The 25,047-nt window shown below is 40.7% G+C and overlaps 2 protein-coding genes across 19 annotated transcripts in view; one reads left to right on the top strand and one right to left on the bottom strand.

The window, feature by feature from the left end:
• Window positions 1-2,842: 2,842 nt before the first annotated feature.
• On the bottom strand, window positions 2,843-23,599 carry CD274 (CD274 molecule). Of its 16 annotated transcripts, XM_054810969.1 has the most exons (13): window positions 23,461-23,599; window positions 22,691-22,755; window positions 22,381-22,472; window positions 20,153-20,327; window positions 15,126-15,195; window positions 14,772-14,799; window positions 11,609-11,677; window positions 10,601-10,954; window positions 9,836-10,117; window positions 8,473-8,583; window positions 5,938-5,988; window positions 4,890-4,955; window positions 2,843-3,906 (listed from the first exon to the last, which is right to left on the bottom strand). In XM_054810969.1, the coding sequence occupies exons 1-13, from the start codon at window positions 23,515-23,517 to the stop codon at window positions 3,884-3,886; spliced, it is 1,443 nt and encodes a 480-aa protein (XP_054666944.1). In that variant the 5' UTR covers window positions 23,518-23,599; the 3' UTR covers window positions 2,843-3,883. The 16 variants fall into 16 exon arrangements, with proteins under 16 accessions (XP_054666944.1, XP_054666945.1, XP_054666951.1 ...); XM_054810970.1 differs by lacking the exons at window positions 15,126-15,195; window positions 23,461-23,599 and adding an exon at window positions 13,762-13,808 and having other exon boundaries at window positions 20,153-20,345; window positions 22,691-22,733; XM_054810976.1 differs by lacking the exons at window positions 15,126-15,195; window positions 23,461-23,599 and having other exon boundaries at window positions 11,609-14,987; window positions 20,153-20,345; window positions 22,691-22,733.
• Window positions 22,941-25,047, top strand: part of PLGRKT (plasminogen receptor with a C-terminal lysine) — a 31,085-nt gene continuing 28,978 nt past the window's right edge. Inside the window, exons 1-2 of one of the 3 annotated variants that reach the window (XM_054810991.1) lie at window positions 22,941-23,177; window positions 23,486-23,572. In XM_054810991.1, coding sequence (XP_054666966.1) covers window positions 23,492-23,572 — 81 coding nt within the window. In that variant the 5' untranslated portion in view covers window positions 22,941-23,177; window positions 23,486-23,491. Of the gene's footprint in view, window positions 23,183-23,228; window positions 23,248-23,485; window positions 23,573-25,047 lie in introns of those variants that run through there. The other 2 variants (XM_054810992.1, XM_054810993.1) reach the window with 2 other exon arrangements.

Raw genomic sequence — 25,047 nt, 5'->3', positions numbered from 1 at the left:
GGACCAGAGAAATATGGAGAGGGAGACAGAGAATCAGAGAGAAGATGCTGCAAAACCAGAAGTCCCACTCTTGACATCTACAAAAGCAGAAGTTCCACTGTTAACATCTCTGCCATTTTGCTGGTTAGCCTATGCTTGGATGATGCACCATCAGTACACGTCACTTAGGGACATTAAAATTACTTTTTTGGCCAAAAGGGACACACATCTTGCACGCTGCTCCATGAAAAGCCCTGCAAGTCAATAGCAATGATTCTAATTTTCTTACTATTAGTTATTCTTTAATGTAATTGTGTGGGGTCAGCACAGGCAGGATGCAGAAACAACCACAAAACCGCGGATGAAATGCAAAGAGTAAATTTATTTTCATTACCTTGCAAATGGGGGAATCCCTGAAGCAGCACCCACGCAGAGGCACACAAGCGGGGACACAGGCACCACGGAGCTCAGCCCATGCTAGAGGATCACCGAACCTGCTGTTTTCACCTGTATTTCAGGGATTTGCGCAGGCGTAGTTTAGCACTGTGCTTTGATCTTTCTCACAGCAGGGCAGGAATCTCCAGCACGTTTGATAGGGTGCCTCTGAGCCTATCACAGGCCTGCGTTATCTAAACACAGATGTTCTACTTGTCCAACACACAAGGCTAAACAACAATTAGTATGATAGATGTGGGTTTTTACACCTGCAGGTCACTTCAGCATGTTTGTAATCCTCCTTGCCAATCTTCCATTATTTCCAACAAATTGTTATCAGTAATAGCATTCACATTCTACAAAATTAAATCACAAAACAGGCCACCAGACTGGTTCATAATTACATTTTTCAAATGAATGAGTCCTAAACACAAATACCAATACGCCAATTTAGATTGTGCACATGAACCAAGCTTTTCTGAGCACTTTTGGGCATCTAACAATGCTTGGCCCTTAGGAAGCAAAATGTAGCTTACTGAAGCTGAATCTGCTCCAGCTTCCTGCTGGATTTCATTTTCCACATATCCAAAAACACTGAAGTAGCATGCAAAAATTGTTAACTGAAGCAAAAAAGATTATTACAAATATGGTGTTTAACTACATTTTTTATGTTAGGATAGGAAGGATTTCCTCTCACCTAGTTCTCATGACCTAAATGTATTGTATTTTCCGTTAGGTCCGTATTCTCCCTCTGTCACGAGTGGAAAGTAATTGTGCTGAAACAACTCATGGCATTGAAGGATCAGCATGTGGGCCTGTCTCCCTGTATTTATAAAAATTAAGCAGAGACACTTAATTTATCCTAAAAGCTTAATTTGTAAAATTAATAAAATTAGATTAGACAAGTTCTGGTTTGGGTGTCAGAGAAATATAAAGTATAGCTTATTCAGAGAGGACAGGTCTTCTCACATCATCTGTTATCCACTACACATCCTGATTTTCTAATGAAATAGCAAAATTTCAAGCTTCCTATCAACCACTCCAGAATTCAAGTAGTGGCATTTTGGATGGTACGGTTCAGCTACAGAATTTACAAATATATTTATATCCCCTCATTTCATTATCTTACTCATCTGATACACAGCACTGTCAACAGTAACCTACCTTTACTCCAGCTGGGAAAAGATAAATGTAACAGTTCCTTCTGTTCAGTGGAGCTTGATAAAGACATCAACTTCAGTTCTATGAGACTAAGCATGCACTAATGCCTTGCAAAGGTCGATAATAACTAAAAGGAGTAGACTTTTCACTTTTACTTTAATATGCAAACAGCTGTTGCAGCGTCAAAGAGGAAGTAGAAAATGAAGAGCTTGTCTCGAAGGAGAATTATTTATGTGGTGATGTGAAACTACATTTGTGTGTTGAGGTGACACAGTGCTTTTTCTACAAATGGCCCTTAATATTTTCAAAGCCATTCTTGCCCTCCAGGAATAGTTAAAAATTGGCCATCACCTTCAGCGACACCAGGACTGTGGCCTCAAAACGCATGTTGGGAAGCAGGAGAGGATGTTCAAGTTCACATAGAACTTGAAGAATCAAATGACAAGAATCTGTATCAGAATATGCAGACTCTGCAATGAAATAGGGAAATCACTTTATAGTAACTATTTTACTTAACTTAAGTCTACCAACTCCATTATGGTTATGAGATGCATTTCCCTATCCTACTACATAGGGCATCTTGTGGAGATGTATTAAACACAACTTTACATTAGCTAGATCGAATACTGCCAGCAGCAAAGCCCTGGGCTGAGCACTGCAATCACATCCTTAGGACTGTACAACAGACTCATTTATGCCAGTATGATCCAACTTTCACACAGAAATAATTTGAAGTGGTCTCCCAATAAAACCATACAACAAATAAAAAAAAAAACCAAACCAACCCCAAAACAACCATAAGCCATCATGAGAGGAGGCTAAAGGACAAGGGGTAATGGGTTTAAGCTGAAGGAGGGTCGATTTAGATTAGATGTTAGAAAGAAATTCTTCACTGTGAGGGTGGTGAGGGACTGGAACAGGTTGCCCAGAGAGGTTGTGGCAGCCCCATCCCTGGAAGTGTTTAAGACCAGGCTGGATGAGGCTTTGGGCAATGTGGTCTAGTGGAGGGTGTCCCTGCCCGCAGCACGGGGGTTGGAACTTGATGATCTTTAAGGTCACTTCAAACCCAAACCGTTCTATGATTCTATAAAACCCAAGCCCAGTGAGACTCCAAATCTCCACTGTCTCTTCTTTGTGGGAGCCATTAGAAGGATGACATGGGTGTAGACACTATCCTACACCCAAATCTTAAGATACCTGATTTTCCCAGAAAAAGTACAAGTAGTGCTAATACAAGTGCTATTGACAAGTCAAAGAAAGCAGAAAAAACCCAGAAGAAAAACAAAACATTTTATTAAAAAAATATAATTGTGAATAGCATTGTAATAAATAATTTTCATCTGTATATGACCTTCCCCCAAAAAAGCTATGCATGTAGCAAAATGTAACAAAGCAATAGCTTAAGAAATGGGATCCAGGAGCATGTTCCCTCAGCACTGCTTAAGTAATTACGTTAGCATGTATTTCATGTCCTAGAAGTGAGAAGGTTCTCTTCTGTTCCCAAAATGAGCAAAAAGACAGTCCAAATCGAGCTGTTCTTCCTCAGTGTCTGAAGAGTTGCATTATCCCCAAATCAGAACAGTAACCAAGTAGTGCCAGGTATATCACAAGGAAATTAAATCCCCAAAACACTTTTCAGATAAAGAGATCAAGATTATTGATCAGTATTTCCTAATAATTTCCAAACCATAGTTGCCCAGAGGATTACAGCATCTATTTCAGGTTTAGCTGTGAGTATCTGGTATTTTAAGATCTACAGTAAGGACAGAAAATGCCCTGTCTGTATGGCATCTTATCTTGTTGCATCTTTATCTTTTATGAGGACAAAAGTATTGACAAAAATCTTCACAAGCTGGAAAACAAAATCTCTGCTGGGAACTGAGAGATCAGGTGGAAAAAAGAAAGAAAGAATGAAAGAAAGAACGAAAGAAAAAAAAAGCCTAGAAGATGACCTATTCAAGAACTAGATATGAAATTCATGATGGTCATAGATCTAAAGTGCTTTACCTTAAAGAAATTTTTAATGAAATGTGGTTTTGAAAGTGCATAAACTTGAGAAAGCAGAAAACTGGATATTTAAATAAATACCTCCATGCCTAGTCACATATACAGAAGCCTGAATCCAAGGACTTTTTATGCTAGAATTCTATTAACACCATTACAGTTTTTCCTGAGTTACAATGATATGGAAGAAGAGTGCCATCACAGAATAAAAACGAAAAATTAATATCCCCCTCAATAGACAGAACACAGAACATCTGAGCTGTCAAACCTTCACCACAGAGGAAAAAAGCTTCCCCTGCTTTCTCTAGGTCTCCTCAATTTGCATATCTGTAAAAGGAAGAATTATATTAAAAAATTATCAAATTAGAAAATGATGAAGACACAGAACATTTTAAGGCTTTGGGACTCTCCTAGAGTTTGGAGGTAGCAAAAAAATTTCCTTCTTTGTCAAAATTAAAGATCTAAAATAAAATTAATTTAAAGGTCAAATATAAAAAGAAAACGACCCTGGGATGAAATAAAATTGTAGTTCAAGCACACCGGTGGGAAGTGCTCCTTAGCAAATACAGTGAAATCATTTAGGTCCCTCATTCTTTTAAAATCGTCTTTTAAAGTCTTTCAAATACATTCAGCACTCTATCTGTCAGTATCCCTAGCATCATATCCCCTGGCCCTAACTCTTTGGCTTAGGGATTCATACCTGCGTGACCAGCAGGCTTACCTTTGTTTATGGTTACTACAGCGAAGTGTAGCAGGGAGGGGTTTGGAATGTAAATCATATAAATGCTTTAGAAGTCAGTAAGAATGTAAAAGAAAAACCTCAATAAATTCACCCTTCTGTCCCATACCACAGTATGTTTCAGAGACTTGGTCATTTATTTTCTTGCTTTGCTGAGTCAGAATCTCATGGCTTGAGACTTGTTTGAGTCATGATGGGTTAAGGTCTCTCTCCCCATTGCCATCACCAGTCACTCAGTTGTGCTGCCACAACTGTTTCTGTAGCAAAAGTGTGAGCTAGAGAAAAGACTAATTAAGGTTGTTATATATCTCCGCATCACATTTTCCTTGGCATGGCTTTTCTTTTTATTTTTAAAACCAGGTTAATTATTTGATATAACTCCTAGTATGCAATGAGTTATGATGGTGAGTTTGTAAGACAAAAAATGGGACTGTGTACTTCTCTTGAAGGCTCTGTCTGTTGAAACAAAAGACTAAATATACCAACCGTGAATAGAGGCTCTGATGACCATGGACAATTTAGGCTGTGTGCAGTTTGCTACTATTTTTTTCTCTTTATCATTTAAACTTACATTTCAGCTCTTTGTCTTCAGAAGAAGCATCTCGGCAATCACATGTATCCTTATCTTTTGACAGCTCTTTAAACAAATGACATACATACAGATAACAGTCAGCATAACTTAAACTTTTCATATAGTGATAAATCTTTGTTAAAAGCTGCTACCTCAGGCTGGCCAGGAACTATGTGACTTAAATGCAGATCGGCAGAAGAGATTAACACCAAATGTTGTGTCCATTTTGGGCACGTATTGTCAAGAGAGGTTTTCTTAGGAAAAAACCCAATTGCCAGTATGATCTAACTTTCACACAGAAATAATTTGAAGTGGTCTCCAAATAAAACCATACAACAAATAAAAATAAACCCAAACCAACCCCAAAACAACCATAAGCCATCATGAGAGGAGGCTAAAGGATTTTAATCTCTTCTCTCCCACTGTAAATATTAAGTCTCTCCACACTTTCCTCCATTTCTCGTAATGGTGGTACTGGCCATTCACTGAGCATTGCTCATAACAAATAGCATCAGTATCTCAACAGGAGGAAAAATAAACTGTTAGGGAAGCTAAAACTACTTCCTGTGTTTCTCTCAACAGGGCCAAACCCTCTTGTCCTCAATGTTGTGACAAAGACCCTCAAATGCACACTATAATACTGGAGAAAACACAGGATCATGCCAACGTGGCTGAAATTGCAGCACAGAGTCTGCACACCAGCATGTGCTGCTATCCTGAGATATATGTTCCAGGGAGCATGTCCCATCCTATTACAGACTTTTCAAAACACAGCACACCACTCTGTCCTTTTCTTGTGCATATCAGGACTGCATCTGCTCCTGGAACAAGTATGCTTTTCTTTCACATTTTCCTTTCAAGAAGTTGACATGGTAATGAAAAGTCACTCTTCAATTGTAATTTATAGTTGTTACATAAATGAAAAGTAGAAAGCAAAATTAAATTGGAATGTAAATCTGCACTTGGCTGTCACCATTACAAAGCAAATTCTCAAGCAATTATTTCCACATGCATCACACTGAGCTAGATTTATGCTGTATGTACGTACTTGCTATTGATGAACTAGCCACAGCTGTTCTGTTGTCCTTATTTGCTCTAGCTGAAAGAAAATAAGAGACCAAAATAAAAAAAAACCCAAAATACTTTAGATCTAGTGGGGGCTTAAGCACACTGTGGGAAGGGCATACTTAACACACTGTAATCATTGTTTCTCAAAACACTCAATTTCTTCAAAGGCTTTAAAATATATTCTTCAGTGCCCCCTGTCTGTCAACTTCCTTTTCAATTTCCTTTCCTTGTTCCTAAGCCAGTACTCCATTGATACTCTACAATAACATCACTGAAAAATACGTGTTCAAATGGTTGTCCATTATATATTTTCACCCAAAATTTTAACATATTGGGCAACAGGGAACAAGAAGGGGATCATCATAGGGTTTTTTTGAGGGGAAAAAAAGCCCATATGCCAGGGAGGTCCCATTCTGAAAGAATCACTTGTCCAGTCATCTAAGACAGCTTGAGTTTTAAGAGAAAAACCTGTTGCTACTACTTTAGCTTCTGAATCAACTTGTAGTTTATGACACACACACACATATATATAACATAATCATGATGATCACATACATCATGACGTGTATATACATTATAATGTATACACACAAACAATAAATATTACATGAGCAACCCAGGAAACTTCTGACCTTCACTGAAATCCCCAGATGGGAATCTTCTGAGAAGTCAAGGATTTTGCTGTCCCTTCTTCCACTTTCATGTTCTGCTCCTATTCCTGTCATGCACTTAGGACAAGAATATTCTTACACATGCAGGGTTATCTACAGGCCTTCTGCAGCCTGTTAGCATCACCTGCAAGCCTGTTAAGCTTATGAACACTTCTCCCAGGACATGTTTCCGTAGCACCAACACAGGAGATGAGTTTGTGACCAAAACACCCAGTATCCACATTTAGTTCTATCTTGTATTTATGTTACGGAACTTGAACATACTTGCTTATAGATGGTTTTGTGTAATTTCCAGACAGAAATTAGGGCTGTTACTGGTTTCTGGTTTTCACTGTGGAAAAGAGAGCTCACAAACAGGAAAACCAACTGTTCTGCTATACCACCTCAGAAAGTACATGTCTCTTAGTGTGAAAGGTTTTGAGATACCACTTCAGGAAAGACAGTACAACTAGCCTTTGCATTAGTTCCAGTGGAGTTTCAAGCTAGCTACACACACTTACATCTCCTATAAAATTCAAGAATTTTGAGAGGAGCATTTAGTCAACTCTCTTGTTCAGGTTTTTGGAGCATTTCTGGTAATAATTTAGAGAGTCATGCCAGTATGATATTACAATGCTAAGAGCACTGTATCAGCTTCTATGCCTCTTGTACTTTTTTTCTGCAGACAACTTGACCAAAAAAAAAATTAAAAAGTTATTTGGAAAAAAAAAGAAGTAGCTACACATCAGCTAAAAAATTCCACATATTTGTTATACAGAGGAAGAGTTCTGGCCAAACCCAGAATGTTCAGCAAAAGCACTTCCCTTTTGACATTTTCAAATAAGTGCTATGGATGTTCCGAGATCTGCATGACTTTATTATATCTGTTAAAATGAAGAGTAAAAAATACCCCTGAATATAAAATCCTCAAACACACCTACCTTCCCTCCAAGAAAAAAACCCCCACTACCAACCAACCAAAGAAAAAAAAAATGTAACAGTATTTATTTCAGGTCAAGCAGCATGTTTCAAACATTTTTTCTTCAATTTGGGGGACAAACTGTATTCTTTTCATGCTCAGATACCCTAAAAATTATTTCTCCAAGTATTCCCTTTGGTTAACTAGCAAGTAAAAACAAATGACCACTAATGCTTTAGCTCTTCAGCATACTGTGATGCTGAAAATGTCCAATTCAAGTCAGTGAAGTGAACTGAAAAAGCTCAAAATGTAACAAGGAAATTAATCAAGTGGTATGAAGCCACAATGGGAATATTCCCTCTTGCAAAGAAGAATCTTACAGACTCAAAATGTTGGACATAACACTTGGTGTAATCCACCATTTTTATGGTGTTTTCACCAGAATAAAGATATATGTATAATTCATAACAATTAGATAACTTTAAAAAACATGCGCTCACAGTTCAGTGAAATTTTTCAGAGAATGCAGGGAAAAAAAGCTAAAAAACCTCCAATGCCCTGTCTGCTCCCAGCATGCTAGTCCTCAATCAAAAGGGAGGACACAAAATAGGAAACTTCCATTTCCAGTAGGTGCATAAACTGTGCTTTGATGTTTGAACAGATTAGACACTAATCTTACCACTCTACATCATTACCTATAGGAAAAATTAATAGAGATGAATGGGTAAGTGGTTTATGAGGGGCTGACTACCTGTTCCACTCCACTAACTTACTAGTATTTAAGTCAGATAAAGAAAAAGAAATAAACAATGTAGTAAAAAAATTAGTGGTTTCAGGATGAAAGATCTAAGGCAGACTTTTATTCTCTCATTCCACCTCTGTAAGGATGAATTAACAAAACACATTGATAATAACTGAGATACACTAAAGTAAGTAAGTTAAATACCTTTTCTTATGCAGAGCACAAATAGAAGCACTGATCCAAAGAAAGCAGTCACAACGAGTATTGCTCCAACAAAGCGTCTGCTCTCAGTCCACAGAACACCATCAGCTGAATCTTCAAGAAAAACAAGTAGGGGAAAAACATTACATAATTGCATAAACTCCCTTTTCCTTTCATTTTCACCATATTATTTTTGCTAGGAGCAGTTCAGACATGATAACAGCATTTTTACATTGTGTCTAAGGTCAGGTGCTGATGATGCCCTTCACCATATCTCATTATCCCAGCAAAGGAGGAAAAAAAAAAAAAAAAAAAAGAACATACTCATATTTATCTTTGCTTCCTGCATTCCATGTGATAGTGCCTTTGATTCCCACCACAAATCCTGTTTGTCACCAAGGTACAAAGTATTCCATCTAGCTTAGTTTCCCGTCAGGACTACAGGAAAGAGCTGACTGAGACAGAGAACGGAGGGTCCCTTTCATCTGGTAAAGCTCTCTATGCAAAGGCTAAGTGGCTTTGTTGAATCCCACAGGCATTTCTTGTTAAAACCAAACTTGCCTGCTCACCACTCCTTGAAAGGATGACTTGACTTTCTCACTTTCAGCTGCCTGTTTCCACCTCTTTTCAGTCCCAAAAAAGTGTGCCAGCACAGGTGTTTTTAAAACTGCATGGTGAACAGGACCAGGGAAATGACCTGACCAAGTAAGTCTAATAAACAGAAATACTATTTTTGAGTTGGATCAGGTCTCCAGTCTGGTTGCACAAACATATCAGGGTACAATGCAGAAATTAAAACAGTAACCAAAAGCAAAAGCAGTAGGGGTGGTGCCGGTTAAAAGGTCTAATGAGAAATGGTATTGCTCTTCTCCATTCATGCATCTCCCTTCAATACAGACTTTATGAGGAAAGAAAAAATCTATGTACAATTTATCTTTAAATATACTCAAAGCAAAGGTTGTAGTGGCAGGAAAAGACTGTATTGTTCAAATTCATTCGACAGTTATGATCAGCAAAACAGAACATTCTTGGAAGGTGTGTTTAACTTATATGGGAAGGATTAATTTCTAGGCTTTGAGCTACATGCTTTTCAAATAATGGAACTTTTTCTAACTCTCAGACTCAATTTTCACATAAACTGTAGGTTATGCAAAATTCCTGTCCTTGAATTCCATCCACACATTTATGATGAACATGTGAGTATGGTGGAAGTGTACACTAATAGCAAAACTTAACAACACAGGTATCTCTCTTTAGCCTTTGAAAATTAGATAGGAAAGAGAAACAAATCATGGCTGATTCAATGGGCACAAAATGACGTAGTACCTTCAAGTGTATTACCATAAATGATATTTAGAAATGTTACCTGCTATGTGTAAAATGGCAGATGTATTTTCTTGCAGCTCTTTATTCCAGAATATACAGTAAAATATCTCATCAATCCTACTTTTGATTGTAAGGGTACTTGTCACACGATAGAGCTGGTCACTTCCAGTTTCATAACTTGTGCTTGACTTATCAGTCAAATCTTCATATTCTCCGTTTTGCCATATTACTTCAGCTTGTGGGTATCCTTCTGACTGACATGTCAACTTCCATTCATTGTCTCCTGTACTCACAATTCCTTGGGTTATAGTTCTATAAGGAGCTAAACAAATGGAAGAAAATTATTACTAGTAGTAAGCTAGAAGAATAGCATATATTAGCAAGCCAGCTTTTCTTTCCCCCCAGCCCTTGTGTCAAGTTTCTGTACATCAGCTTGGATTTTGTAAATATTCTTGACAGGAAAAGTAAATAGCACTATTGTGTCTCTCCATAGTAACTGGAGGTACAGGATTTATTACAATTTTGACACCCTTTAGAAAATTGCATTAGCTTTCAGGTCTTTGTCCTGTCTAAATGGTTGTGCAACACCATGCCTCATATGTTGTTATGGGAAATAAAGGACAGAACACGGATTCAACCTAGACAGAAACACAAAGTTATACAGCTGCACAAGGGCCGTGAGGCGGCTCCTGTCTCTGGGGAGGTTTCTTCAAATGCTGACCCAGACATGTCTTACTTCAGGGACAACTCTGAAGTCTTTTAACAGTATCAGATATCCTTGAACCTCCTGCAGCAGTGCACTCACCCTTAACTTTCAGACTAATTGTCTTGTAGTCGGCTCCCCCATAGCCAATAACACAGTGGTAAAACCCTGCATCTCTGAGCTTCACATCAGTGATCTGAAGGAGAGACTGTCCAAAGTTCAGATTCTCTTTCAACAATTTTATTCTTCCCCTAAAGTCACTGTGCTGACTTTTGAAGTCTTCCTCTCCTTTGAGAAGTACATAAACCTGCTTCTTTAACTCATCTTTCTTTTCCCAGCTGACACTTAAATCTCTAAACTTTAATTTCCCATTCACTGGAAATGTGCATTCCATGGTCACATTGTTCCCATGTTCCACAATGTAGAGTGACTGGGGAGCTTCAACCGTGAATAAAGCTGAAAAACAAAATTTGGAAGAAAACTTATTTTTCCAATTATAAGCCTAATCTTTTACTTCATGTCTTACCATATACATTGGACATTTTAAGGATCAAAAGTGTCTGCCCTGTACAGAAAAGTTAAACATTTTTGCATGCACTTGCCCAAGTTTGGGACAAACTGGGCTAATTATACCTGCAGACACCTGCTTTGTGCACACACGCAGCATGATGCTGTACTAAATGTGTGCACAGCCCCTCAGCTGTTGCTTTCATAACACTGCCACAGTAACAGGCAATTGTTAGTGCTTTGGGTGAGAATGTTCTGTAAATGTCATTTGTTTTTACACACAAGAATACATGACAATTCCTAGGTCTGACAGTGCCAATAAAGCTTTTTGTGTAATGCAAATGGTACTTTGTCTGAAATGGTGTCTATGCCAAAACGCCAACAAGGATTTCAACCTGGCCCCATATCAAAGCACACATATTAAGCACACATATCTAGTTTAATGTAAAAGCATGCTGAGACCTTTTTATTTAAAACATTAAGAAAAAAATCCCAAATGCTAGCACCTGAAGGAAAACTGAGGAATTAACATTTCTGTGCTTATACATGGAAAGGAAATATAAGTTAAACAGTTCTACTGCTTCTTACGACTCAGCTTCTTACCATTTAGGAAATGCCAGTAGAATAAAAATACATACAAAAGCAAAGGCTTTTCCATGATGTAGATAGAACCTACAATGATAAAATAATAGAAAAATATAAATATCTGCTCATAATCTAACTTGCATTGTGTAAATCACATTGTAGTCACTCCACACAAAGATATGGATAGAGGGCACTGAATTTCATGCTGGATGAAAACATGGTAAAATTGCACCTTTAACTACCGTAGATGATCAGGCAGAAAGCTACCTGCATGGGTCCAGGAAGAACATCTAATTTTATTTGCTTTAAACATTTGTCCTTCATTATGGCAAAATATATGCTTCATCACTATCTGTCAATTAATAAATAAATACATACTCACCAATACCCAATTGTTTCCTCTAAACTGTAGCAGGGAGTGTTGCTCCTGCTAGGAGGAGAATCGAGGACTTTTCTATACGTGTTCAGTGGAAGAAATAGAACTTAGTTCTTACCCACCTGTTTGCCTTACTTCAACATACTGTGAACATACCCTGTTTTATAACACCTAGTCTCACAGTACTTATCATGGGGTTCATGAAGTTACCTCTATTGTGAACAGAATTCATGAGGTAATTAATAACTTAAGGTGTATTTACACAATAGTGCATTTGTAAAAGTGACAAAAACAGCCTACGAATAAAATCTATTTTCTTGAATTTCTGCTGCTTTACCTCTGAACATGTGAATTATTTCAATTTTCTGTCCGAAAATTTCCTACACAACACTTTCACATTATAAGCCATTGATTAATGTCACTTCACACTTAACCTTCACACACCCACTGCACTTACTAAGTCTGCATTTTAAGTCAGAGCAATACTAGTATCAAACACTGCCATAATTTTTCAAATTAATCTCAAGAAAAATTCAAACTCACTATAGTGGAAGTCTTTTGTGAGTACAGAGAACTGTAGAATTTTATCTAAATAAAGCCATCATTTTGGATACCCAAATAGCCACAACAATAAGGAAAGATTGCCTTCAACTGTTTTCTTGTAGTTTCAGCATTTGTGTAAGAAATTAGGCAACTGTAATACCCGTCACACTTCCTAACTGATGAAATTCTATCTGGACTGCAACTCTTACCATTTTTGGTAAGATGTTTTGTCTTTCTTTGGTTGTCAACTTTAAGATAATAATAAAGTAACAATATTGCCCTGAATCATAAGACACATGTGCCTTTACAGTGTTGTGGCTTAAAGGGAATTAGACTCCTCGTAAGGATTTGATTCAAGCTACTTTTTTCCTCAGCTTGCTGCTGCCTGATCCTAATAGCGGGTTTGCAGAAGGCAACACAGATGGAGCTGAGAAAGGGAGTCAGTCGAATACATTGTTAAGCAGGCATGAGCAATTACAAAAGGATGTGCTGCTAACAGGGATAGGAAAATACAAATAAGATCCTCAGGGTGAAAGATCTGTTTCACTGATAAATAAATCCCAGGCTTCTTAATGTGGTTAGGTACCCAATTCATTCCTTAGCCACAAGTGATGTTCTTAAAAGCGCTAGCAAACTGCTGCCTAATCCTGCTGGAACCTAAGAGTTTCTGGCAATGTGTGTGCATGAGAATGCCTCCATCATGATGACACTGCCTGAGTAACAAGCAGTCCAAAGCACCAACTAAGCTCTGGAGTAAAGCTTCTCAAACAGGATAGAGGCATACTGATCTCGCAACTGTGCTCTGATCACGCTTACTCTAGAGGCAAGCCTGAAGAGCAAGCCACTGAGACTGATGGGTATAGGTGGGCACCTCTCTGCACTCCCTATGCCAGAATGACCAGAGTTGTTGCACATTCAGCCCCAAAATACTTTCTACTTTTTTTAAAGTAGAAGCTGTAGCTGAGAGACTGCTTGGAACAAATAGCATGTGCACTACAGTCATGGAAAGATATCCATACCCATGCATGCAACCCATACCCACTTTTTTGGTCAGGAAATCTGAATATTGGTATGAACTCCAGGAGAGGTGTTCTGATTAACTCCTGGAAGATTGATGACAACAAGTAAGCTTTTATGGTTCTAAGACCCATGCTTGTATCCTGCAATTGCTTAACTTTAATTTGCATGCTTTCTCCCAGTGTAGAAGAAAACAAGCCTTACTACACACAAAAGAAGTATGACTATTACTTACAAAATTCCTCAAGACTGAGAAAGTCTGCTGCTGTACTCAATTTTTCACTTTCAGAGAAAAAAAAAAGTAGGTCCAGGTCAAATCCAGATGCACATGAAAAAACCTGCTGCAATAACCATTACAGACCCTTCTCCTGCTTCACCCTAAGCAGAAGGATTCCCTGGCTGGATCGGATGAAGCAGCTCAAGACCTAAATGCCAAAGATCTTTACCAAAGCTGCAATCTTCTCACTAATTTTCTTACAGAACCTACCACAATGCCCCTTCTCTCCTTCTGCTGGCTTCTGACATCTATGGCAAACAGTTTTATAAAAGCAAAAAGATATTCACTGTGCAAAATCCTCCTCAGTATTGCTGCTGTGTGTTTCCCTCACAATCAAATGAAGAAGACAGGAAGAACAGAACTATCTGCCCAAAGAGCAGAACTTAAATGTTGATGTAACTCCACCTACTTCTTTAGGAAACTTCCCCATTATTGGAAAATTCCCCATTAGGGAAAATTCTCTATTGCTAACAGTGGTTCACTGTAACCAGAGACAGAAATGTTGGGAAAATTAGTACATAAAATACCACAGGCATTTTAAGATGTCATCTGATCAAAGCTATATGTAAGCAACAGACCTCAGAACACCAGTAGCAAGAAGTCATCCATCTACACAAACTCAGGGTCCCTACAGTACTAATCTCAAGTGGTGTCAAACAGCTGCTAACAATGACTGGAAATTTCTGCACAACTTACTCATGTCTGCAAAGGTCATACGTAGGAATAATGGGAAGAGCATTGCCTACCCATCTCTGGTAAGAACAGATATTCTCTCTCCAAGACCTAAGCACAATGCCTTGCCTTGCCACTGTGTAGTGCAAGAAGAGTTGTTAAGCCTGTGCATTAGTTTAGCAAAAAATAAAGAGCACTGTCTTTTTCTTTTCCTTGATTCTAGAAGTCATTCAACAATACAGAACCCACCCCACCCCTCCACCCCCTAAGTATTAGAAGCCAAAGGATGTACTCACATGAACTTGTGGACCGTAGTGGGATAACCTGGTCAACAGCACAAAATACAACTTTAAAGATATCTTTCAGTGTAAGTTCACCCACTTATGTTGTCTTTGCATATCTCAAAAAACGGTTGAGATTCTCAGAAGAGTTTAAATACTGTGAAGCGACCACCACTAAAACGTTTTCAGGAAGTATTTCCTTCTTTCCACTTGACAGCCCACTAACAGTATCTGTCATGGAAGCAAAAACATATAATACACAGAACTAGTAAGAGTTAACCTTTTTACTTGGTGTGTGGGAGAAACATAGTGGCAGTGGTATATGAAATAGCTGAATGTAACATTTAGGTTCTAATAAACTGAAACTACCTTAGGAGGTTGAGGGGGTGGATTTCCACAGTAGGTAGAACTGATGAAGGTTAATTTCCACTGATTTCTTCTGTGCTTAAAAACAGGTTTAATTATATTTTATCGGAAAGACACAACACGAAGAAACTGAAACCAATTTGTAAAATACTGACTATGAGACCATAGAAATCATTGATGTAGCCAGCTTTCAATGTCATTAATTTAGTTCCCATTCTTTCATTGCTTGTTTCAAGGTGATAGGGTTGCTTTTTCCATTGAAGTATTTAGTAGCAAATAAAAGACCAGGACAGGTTTTGGGTTTTTTTGCTTAGGGATTGTTTTTTTGTTTATACACACACACAATTTTACAGCATAGCAATACACTGCAGCTGGTGGGGTTTTTGTTTGTTGTTTTGTTTTACCTCTGTTCTGCAACAGATTTTCCAGAGAAATACCTCAGTCTTGCCTGTCATTGGCTACTCCTAAGCAAAACATATGACCGGAGCAGCCTTCAAGGAAGGGTCCGGCAGCTGCCTGTGCCATGGACACGCTAGGGTAGGACGAGGTCCCTACTGCCGGCAGCCCCACGCCCCTCGCCGGGCTGAGCCCCGGGACCAGCCACCTCCCCCTCCTCAGGCGCAGGAGGTGCCGGGGCGGGGAGGTGGCGAAGAAACACCCGCTCCCGCCCTGGCAGATAGCAGACCCGGGGAAGGGCTAGGGCAGAGACCCTCCCGGCAGACCCCCAGCCCTGCGTCTCCCTACCTGGCAGAGCCTCGGGGCGCTCCGGGCCGCCTCCCCCGGCAGCGGCCGCTGGGGCTCTGGGGAGCAGCGACCATCCCACCACAGCTCGTCCCGGCCCGCTCTCCCCGGTTGGATCCGGTGCGTTAGACCCCGGCCCCGACCCGGGCCTTCCCCGTCCGCCCCCGCTGCGGGTTTGTCGGCGGAGACCGCGCCGGGAAATCCTCCCGGCTGTGGCCCTCTGTGGAAAGCCGACCCGAAAAGCCCCGGCGCCGTGCTCCCAGCCCCGCGTTTCCCAGCGCTTCAGCCGGAGCGGGACAGGGAGCCCTCCGGGAGATTTCTCCATTCGTCAAAGCCGCGGGCTCTCAGGAAACAAAACCGAAAGCTCTCACCACCGCCGGTCTCCACTGCTTTCCTTCCTTTCCAGGAACAGGGGCGGCCGGCGGGATCACACATCACTCGGGCAGTGTGCCTGCTTGCCCTTTTTTTTTTTTTTTTCTTTCCTTTTTAACAGGAAACACTGTTTCATGGTGAAATCATATCCTTTACTCCCTAAACGGATGGCTTGCATGATGAATTCTACTTAGGTGGAGGAAGACTGGTGTCAAAGGACTGGAAATCTGACTGATTACACAGCATCCGGGATGGCCCTGAAGTCTAGGAGCTGTTTCTCCAGAGACAAAGAAGCTATCCAGCTTTATTTAAATAGCTCCATTCCCTGCCACTTAAAAATCCTGCTGAGGGATAAAACTCAAATTCAATAACCTGATAATATAGCGTGGTATACAGTTTCTTTGCTGTGATAATGGTTCTTATGTTATGAAACATAACCCTAACAAGACCTATGCCATAACTTTCCCAAAAGAAAGCAATCTCAAAATAAGAATATGACTCAGAATATTAATCTACCAATGAACCAAGAAGCCATTATGAGAACAGTTTACTAGCAAGTACATTTACAGGGTGGAATATAAAGCTAATTCAAAACTGTAACCCATGGCAGTGCACACGTGGCAGAGATGTGTACTGAAGGACAGAAAGGACTCCTAAACCCCTGTGCTCTCTGTGCCATAAGTAACAGGTACTGCATGGTGGTACCATGCAAAGATATCAAAAAGAAAACTAATTAGCCATAGGAAACTGATCACTTAGTGAAACTGCTGCCAGAAACAAGCCAAATAACACTAAGCTGCAGGCAAGTCAAGAAAAATTTAGATAGAGCAGGCCTGAAAAACCTCAGCCCTGAGGCCTGGAAAACTCAGTACAAAGCTGATGGTCTGATACTAGGACTGGAGATACAGTATCACAGGGCTACACAGTAACAGCTGTTCCCTGGGACTACAGCAACTAATTGCAGTAATTGCAGTGTATTGTAGCATACCTAGCATATGTAGTTTGTGTATATGTCACATTTGGTATTTAATAGGCAGCGTTACATGTGTAAAACCTTTTGCGGATCTAAAGACTGCAGGTCAAACAGAAGATCGGTGACTAAAGTTAACACTTGGTTTTACGAAGCTACCTTCATCACCAGAAGGCCTAAAAGGTGTGGCCAAACAATACTAGACCATGCCTCAGAGCACATCTGGTTCTCTGGAAATCCTTCTAACATCCACAGGGACTGCTGTAGAGGGTAACCAGAGCCCACTATGAGACCAGCAACAGTGTCTGTGACCTCTGCATATATCACAGAAGAGAGGACAGCAACCTCTACAAACTCCATAATGACAACCCAGAAATGTTAGAGAACCTCTCTAATGGTATCAAGCATGGTCAGATACTGAAATGTTCTGTTAGACTAACAAAATGTGACAACATGAGAAGGACAGTACCAACAAAAAAAGAAATGTTAAACACTTTTCTATTTACAGTGAAGAAAATGCTTTCTAGTCAACACTAAAACAAATCCCACTAGAAAGGAGGAAGAGAATCAGATAATGGGAGTGGGTATCACCTGTTTAGCATTTACAGCACTTGTGATGCAAGAATCCTTTTCCAAATGGAAAACCAGTATGAGCAAGTATGAGCTGCACAATCATTATCCTGGGAATTACCAAGCAGCAGCATATCTCTTTAGTAACAACTTCACTTTGAAGTCACAGGGTAAAACAAATCTATCCGTACATTGTTATCCAGTGGGTTCCTCTCTAGCTGCAGATTTCACCATCTTAATTAACTATGGAATTTGGAGTTTGATTTTAAAAAATCAAGAGTTTGATGAGTAGGAATCAAATTACCAATGCAGTTTTGTCCTTGCAGTTCAGAAAAGAGGCACACTGGTCATGGGAACTGGTGCCAGACATGAAGGTAACCAGCACGACTAATTCAGTTAATATTTAGTAAGGTTTAAATTGTTTAGTAATAAACATAACATTTGTAAATGGCAAATTTACTTATACAGCTAGGTAGTGTACATAAAGATAAAGCTACAAAACAGTCACAAACCCAGACAAAACAGTCACAAACCAGTCTGAGAATCTCTTTCCAGTGAAAACAACAGACTACAAAAACATTCCCAGAATGAAGAGGAAGTTCTAGTTTAAGAGCAACTTTACTAAGCAGATAAATTATTTAGTTAACTAAGAGGATTAGATAACATTGGGACTTCCCTTACTGCAAACAAAAAATGCTGTGTCAAAGCTAAAGGTTCACATTCACTTTATGTACATGCTTGGATTTTCAAAGTTCACATATCTATAAATATTCATGCACTTCCTTTTTTCAAAAGTCAAATAGTAAGAGGAAAACAAAACCCAAAAATCTTCAAGGGTATAACCATTTTTTATCATTAACACAACACAGTAGAAATCTAGATTCTTTGTGGAATACTCATTCCCAAAATAAAAATAAGCAATTGTCACAAGTTAAGGAATTAATTACCATGTAGTTAAAAAGTCTTACAGTGATTCATGTTTACAGTCAGTACACTTCTAGTGTACTAAGATAAATATGCTATAGTAAAACAGGGAAATCAGTTTGCTAAAGACTATGAACTTAGGGCACTGATGTTTACCTCTTTCAAGCTATTTAAGTATTTTGATCCAGCAGCTTTAAAGTTACAAGTTATTTAATAAGCATTTGCTGTTCCATTTTAGAAAATGTTGATAGATTTTGGAATTTGATTTTGTAGACACTCTTACCAGTTCAATGGAATCAATCAGGCAGACTGATACAGATGTAGCATCCTTTCCCTATAGCTTTCTGGACCAATGGAACACTGCCTGCCTTCAGAAATGCCAACAATCTAACAGCACCATGCAATACGTGATGTTGTCTGATTTTTTTTTCTGTGGACTCCAAATCATGACCTGACAGATTGATGGTCAACAGGCCATAGCCTGGAGTACTTGGCCTGTGTCTACGCATAGGTTTAATACTGCTGTACTCCACAGGACAACAGTTCCCAGACGATGTTGTGCCAGCATGTCATGAATAAGGCAATGTACCTAAGTAGACTTGGCAGCACCACTTAACCCAGCTCCTGTTCTTCATCATGCATTTGAAACACAGTGGTAGCAAGATGTTGATGGAGAATTAGGACAGGTATCAATCAGCTAAGCAGGACAGAGATTCTGGATTTGATTGTGGCTCTTCAGAGGTGTTTCTGATTTCCTGTGACAGCCACTCAAATGAAGAGCAGCAATGTGGCTGGGGGTGTGGGAACTGGAACAGGACAGGCAATGTCCCCCAGCATGGTGCCATGAATACTCACAAGATGAGTGAAATCATTCTGTTCAGCTTGTGTCTGGAGCAGCAAGCAGGTATCAACAAGGAGAGGCAAGAGCTGCAGCCCCTTTTGCAGATGGGCTCCTCCTCAGCGTCTGCAGTCTGGTGTAGCTCAAACCTCCCTCCCCTCCACATGCATTAACCACAGTGGCTCTTTATGACCCATGTGAAAATAGCCTCCATTCTCTCTGCTACTTCTTAAATAGTTTCTTCAAGAACCAGCCCCATTTCCCTAGCAATCAGCCACAGTTTCCTCCCCGCCCCATTCTCTAATCTTCTATTACTGAAATCTGCTGCCCCATCATGTTAACTCCTCCACAGAAACCAGACCTCTGTACTACAGAGGTCTACCAGAGCTGCAATACAGACGTCTACTGCACTCCGAAATATCTTTCTGCTCAAGAAAAGAAGAAATTTGGACAGACCAAAATGGTTTGCTTGGCTGCAAGGGGCTCGGTGAGTGGGGGTGGATGATATCTTTGGTGACCTGCTTTGAAGGAAAATTACATTCTCTGAAATTCACCAGTAAGAGACCCATCAAACACAATTTTCTCCGATGAAGCCTAATTGAAAAAAAAAAAAACCTGTTAGTGGTTGCCAGTGCAGTACTGCCATCTTGCGTGCAGCAGGAGAATAGCAGGAAATGTCTTCCCTGGATCTCTGCTGTACAGGTAGCAGGCAAGACCTCAGGGAGTTGGGTGACACGTTCCTGTTCATCACACAAGCCGCTGCTCCAGCACACTGGGAGGATGGATTCTTCTATTCACGAAGACAGGTCTGTTATCAGCAGTGCATAATTTCATCTATTAGTTATATCTTTTTCTGTCCTCCTCTGCCTTCTCACTCTCTGATCTTTTCTTACAGCATGTCTTTCTCTCTCCTTCTCAGTACACCACCATTTATTAATTTTTTCAGTTCCTTCTTATAACTATGCTAATCTCCATTTTTCATAACGTTTTACACAACCACTCATCACTCATGTACCTAACAGACTTCCATGTATCCTTCCACAAAACCTTACTACCTTCTTGGATCACAAGCAATTAGAATTAAGTACACATAGTCCAATGCATCCTCCAGTTCTCTGCACTGGATTGTTGTTTTGTGAGTCAGCGTGCCTGTTTCTTCCTCCCTTGGTTGTTGCTGTCATTCACTGTATCGTTATGACAGAGAATGTTTTGATTCTAGATAGAACCTTATGTACATATTAACCCCCCCAGAACAGAGCTTTTCAATGTTCCTTTCCTGTGATTGGCAGCTAGTTATTTTAGATAAACCAAGACTTATGCAAGGATTTTTATTCAGGTGAGCAATATAATGCCTTCAGTTAAACTATTAACTGTGGGCAAACCCCTCGCTTTCAAAGGTGTATACAGAATCTTGGGCCAGAGGCCTTCATCCTTACAAGCGCCTACGTCTATAAGCAGTTAAATCAACACTCTATACTGTAAATTGACAGTAAAAGTTTGACATGGACCAGTCTGTCAAACCTCTGGAGTTGAAAATACATCCTACCATGATAGTTTTAAAGTTCGTATCTCCTTACAAACTAAAACTATGTGTGGTCAAGAGATAAAATACTTTTAAAAGTCACAGGCATTTTCAAAATATCACCAAAAAAATCAAGTTCTTGGAAAGACTTGAAGTAAAAATGTTAAGCAATTTTCTACAATAGAAATTTTTTTTCCTTTTCTCCTATTTTTGCTGTGCCATTAAAAAAAAGGGGAAGGAGGAAAAATGGGGAGATAACTGTCTTCTGTCCTGGTGTCAGCTGGGATAGAATTAGTTTTCTTCCTAGCAGCTGGTTAGTGCTGTGTTTTGGGTTTAGGAAGAGAATAATGTTGATAACACACTGACAGTTTAGTTGTTGCCAAGCAGTCAAGAACTTTTCAGCTTCTCATACTGGCCTGATGAGAAGGCAGGGGGTGCCCAAGAAGCTGGGAGGGGGCAGAGCCAGGGCAGCTGACCCGAACTGGCCAAAGGGATATTCCATACCATATGACATCATACTCAGTATATAACTTGGGGGTAGGCCAGGAGGCGGTTCTGTTCAGGAAATAGCAGAGCATTGGTTTCAGGTGGTGAGAAATTGTGCTGTGAATCACTTGGGGGTTTTATTATTATTGTTGTTATTCTCATCATCATCTTCCTATTCTGTTCTATCTGTCTTTATCTCAACCCACAGGTTTTACCTTTTTCTTTTCAATGCTCTCCTCCATCCCACTGGGGGGTGAAGTGAGCAAATGGCTGTGAGGTTGTTTTGGCTGCCTGCTTGGTTAAACTACAACACTTCTCTGACATTTTTTTCAAAACCACAACCTTTGCAAAAATGTATGCATTTAGAAAATGAATTAATACTAACAAGAAGAATCACTTGCAGGTCAAAACATTATCAGCAAATGACACACACTATGTCTGAATTTTGAACTAGGAGACTCTTTCTGGAAAAAGATGATTAATTCTTGTTGTAAGGCGAGATGTCAAATTCCATTATGAGGTGGTGTTTGAGGTACTGTATGTTCTCACAGACTGGTGTTGGAAACTTTAATGAGACAGTCTTTATGCCAAAAGAATCCTGGGAATCCTATGCAATATTTGTATCACTGTCTGAAAAGCCAACTGACAGAGCATAATTTTTGTCTCAATGCTTTTTTAATTATGAAAATTTAATTCCTTTGGATTTCAAAGTCAGCCTTTAATTATGGATGATGATGCCATGAAAACATTGACACATGATGAAAGGCAGAGTAAGACAAGAAGCCCAGTTGTCAGAGGCATTTAATTCCTTTCTTTGCTAATTTATACTTAATACCTGGTTGCATCACGCCCAAGCTGTCAACCTGCCAGGGTCTGTGTATACATTTAACGTGGAGAGGAGTTCCTGGAAGTTTCTTGGGACAGTTTCTATAGACCAGACAGAAAAAAAAAAAGAGGAGAAAAATGACATGGAGCCCACTGCAGGACTGGCACTTCCCATCCAGTGCATTTTTAATACCCACCCAAGCTGCAAGAACCGGCATGAAACCCATCGCTTCTTCCCACATTTATGTTCTGAAGCTACCCGAAACCTGTAACGTCATTTCAATGCAACTGTACTCCTCGGTTAAAAACTTGGTACCAACCTCACTTGAACGAACCGCATTTTTTTCAGACTACTGGAGGACTTAGGATGTTTCCCTGAAGTTAGCTTAAAAGAAAATAAAAAAAAAGGTAAAGCGTTCCAGTCACGACAGAAAACAACGGCTCAGGCACGTACAGGCAGCGCCGCATCCCCTCAGACGCCTGAAATGGCGGGCTGACGCTACCCTCCCCGACGGAAGCACTCGCGGACTCCGTCCCGCTGTCCCGCCCCACGAGGCTGCGGCGCATTGGGGCGGCGCATGGGGCCGCCGCTGGCACCAGCCGCCAGCATCAGCCACAGGGGCCCGGCCAGCAGGCGCGGCGGCCAGGACGGGCAGCCCGGCGCCGGACCTTTAAACCCCGCCCGGCTCCGCCGGCGCCGGCCAATCGCTGGCCGCAGACAGCGCGGGCGGGGTGGCTGGTGAGCTGCCGCGGGGCCGGTCGCAACCGTTGCCCTCTGCCCGTGGTCGATTGGTGCCTTTACCGGAGGTGAGGTGAGGCGGAGCCGGGCCGGTGGCCTCCCCCTGGAGCGGGGCTGGGGCCGCCCGCTGGCAAGGAGGTGGGCGCGGTTGGCGCAGGCCCGCCGAGCGTGAAGGGGCAGCCCGTGCAGCTGCGGCGGGTGCCGAGGGCCCCGGTCCCCCCGCGGAGCGGTTCGACCCGCCCGCCGCGCAGCCCCGTAGCCTGCCTGCCGCTCCTGCCCCGGGGCGGGCTCCTCCCGGGGGCGGGAGAGACGGAGGAGAGCCGCCCGCGTTTCCCGCCGCGCCGGTCTCACCTGCCTCGTCTTTTCTGCACTCCAGGGCACGATGGGGTTCGTCTTTTCGAAGTCCATGAACGACAGCCTGAAAGCTCAGCAGGAGTTTATGCTCATGAACTCACGGCTTCAGGTAATGCATACGCCGTGGCGGTGTGAAGGAAGGTCACCCGTGACCCACTGTCTGCACATAGCTGGGCTTGCGACTTCACCTGGTGCGGTCTGCCCTCCTCCAAGGGTTAAAGGTCCTCCATTTACACACTCCACCAGTTCCGGTGTGGTCATCTAACAGCAGGTTCAGATGTGCAAAGCACCTATTCTCTGGATGTAACAACTTCCTTGGAAGTCTGTGTTGACAGGTTGTAGAGGTGGAAACTATCCTTATGGTAGCCAGACCCTAAAAATACAGTTGTGGAAACACTGTGAAACATCGCCAAAGCACAGCTGGGCTACTCCATTGTTAAGCAACATGTATATCTTCAGGTTAATCAGTAACAGCATGGTTACTAAAACATGGATACTGTTCTCTTAAAATACATGAGTTAAATATGTTTCAGCTCTTTCATGATACAAAATCTTTCAAACAACTCTTTCTTTAGGTACATTTAGGTAACTGCAGTTAGTCCATGTTAATAGGAAGGCACTACACAGCTATTCATTGTTCTAGAAACCTCAGACTAAATAGGACATAGGGGATTGTTTATTCCCTCTCGTAAAATAATAAAATAGCAGCAGAGAAAGAGAAGGAAAACCTGTTGGACTAAAGTTCAGAAAGTTGTGCTGAACAGAACTTCCAGTGTAGCACTAGTTAGAACTTTCTGATTTGTCGTTAGGTATCTTATGTTCTGTAACTTGGTTATATACTAAAACACAATCTGAAGGACTCAGCTGGAGTTTGTCCCTTTAGTTTTGCATTTAAATTGAATACAGGTAAATTTAAAATGTTTAAAGTAGTGATGGATGAACTTCCAATTTATTAAGTTGCCAGTAGATGGCATATTTTAGTTTTCAAAGCAATGTGCAGATAGTGGGTTTTGTAGGATCATGTGTAAACTGAACTCTGGAGGTGACCCTGGAATTGTGGCTAGGAAGGAGAAGGGTAGCATAAGGAACAATGATATAACAAAATACTGCATAGCTTTTAACTGTTTAAAGAAAACCAGCTTTTTGCATGGTTTGTAAACATAATTTTCTGTTTGTGCTGGATTACATGTTTCTCAGATACAACCACAAGTTTTGCGTATGATTTATTTTTTCCCTATATAGGGGGGTTCCTCCCACTCCCAAAGTTTTTGGAAATCCAAATGACGGGAATGTTTTCAGTTTGAGAGAATGAAGATGAAATTAAAGTGAAGGCTTGCTTCATGATCTGCTTCTCTGCTGTGCCAAATAAAAGACAGAGTTGAGGAACCAGCTTGAATTCAACCTACCATTTTTAGTGTGCTGCGGGCTCTGAATGGCAGTCTTTGGCCTCTTGAGCCTAGAGGCCTAACACCTCTAGTTCTAGCCCAAATGCTCAGCCTGGCATCAAAAATAAACTGCTTTGAGGACAGCTACCAAAAAGATTGCATACAAAATTTTTGCAGGTTACTCTTTAGGAACTGTTCC

Source organism: Grus americana, chromosome Z (genome assembly GCF_028858705.1).
Source record: "Grus americana isolate bGruAme1 chromosome Z, bGruAme1.mat, whole genome shotgun sequence".
NCBI lineage: Eukaryota > Metazoa > Chordata > Aves > Gruiformes > Gruidae > Grus > Grus americana.
Note: the sequence above shows the minus strand (reverse complement) of the source record. Positions and strands in the feature narration are given on the sequence as shown.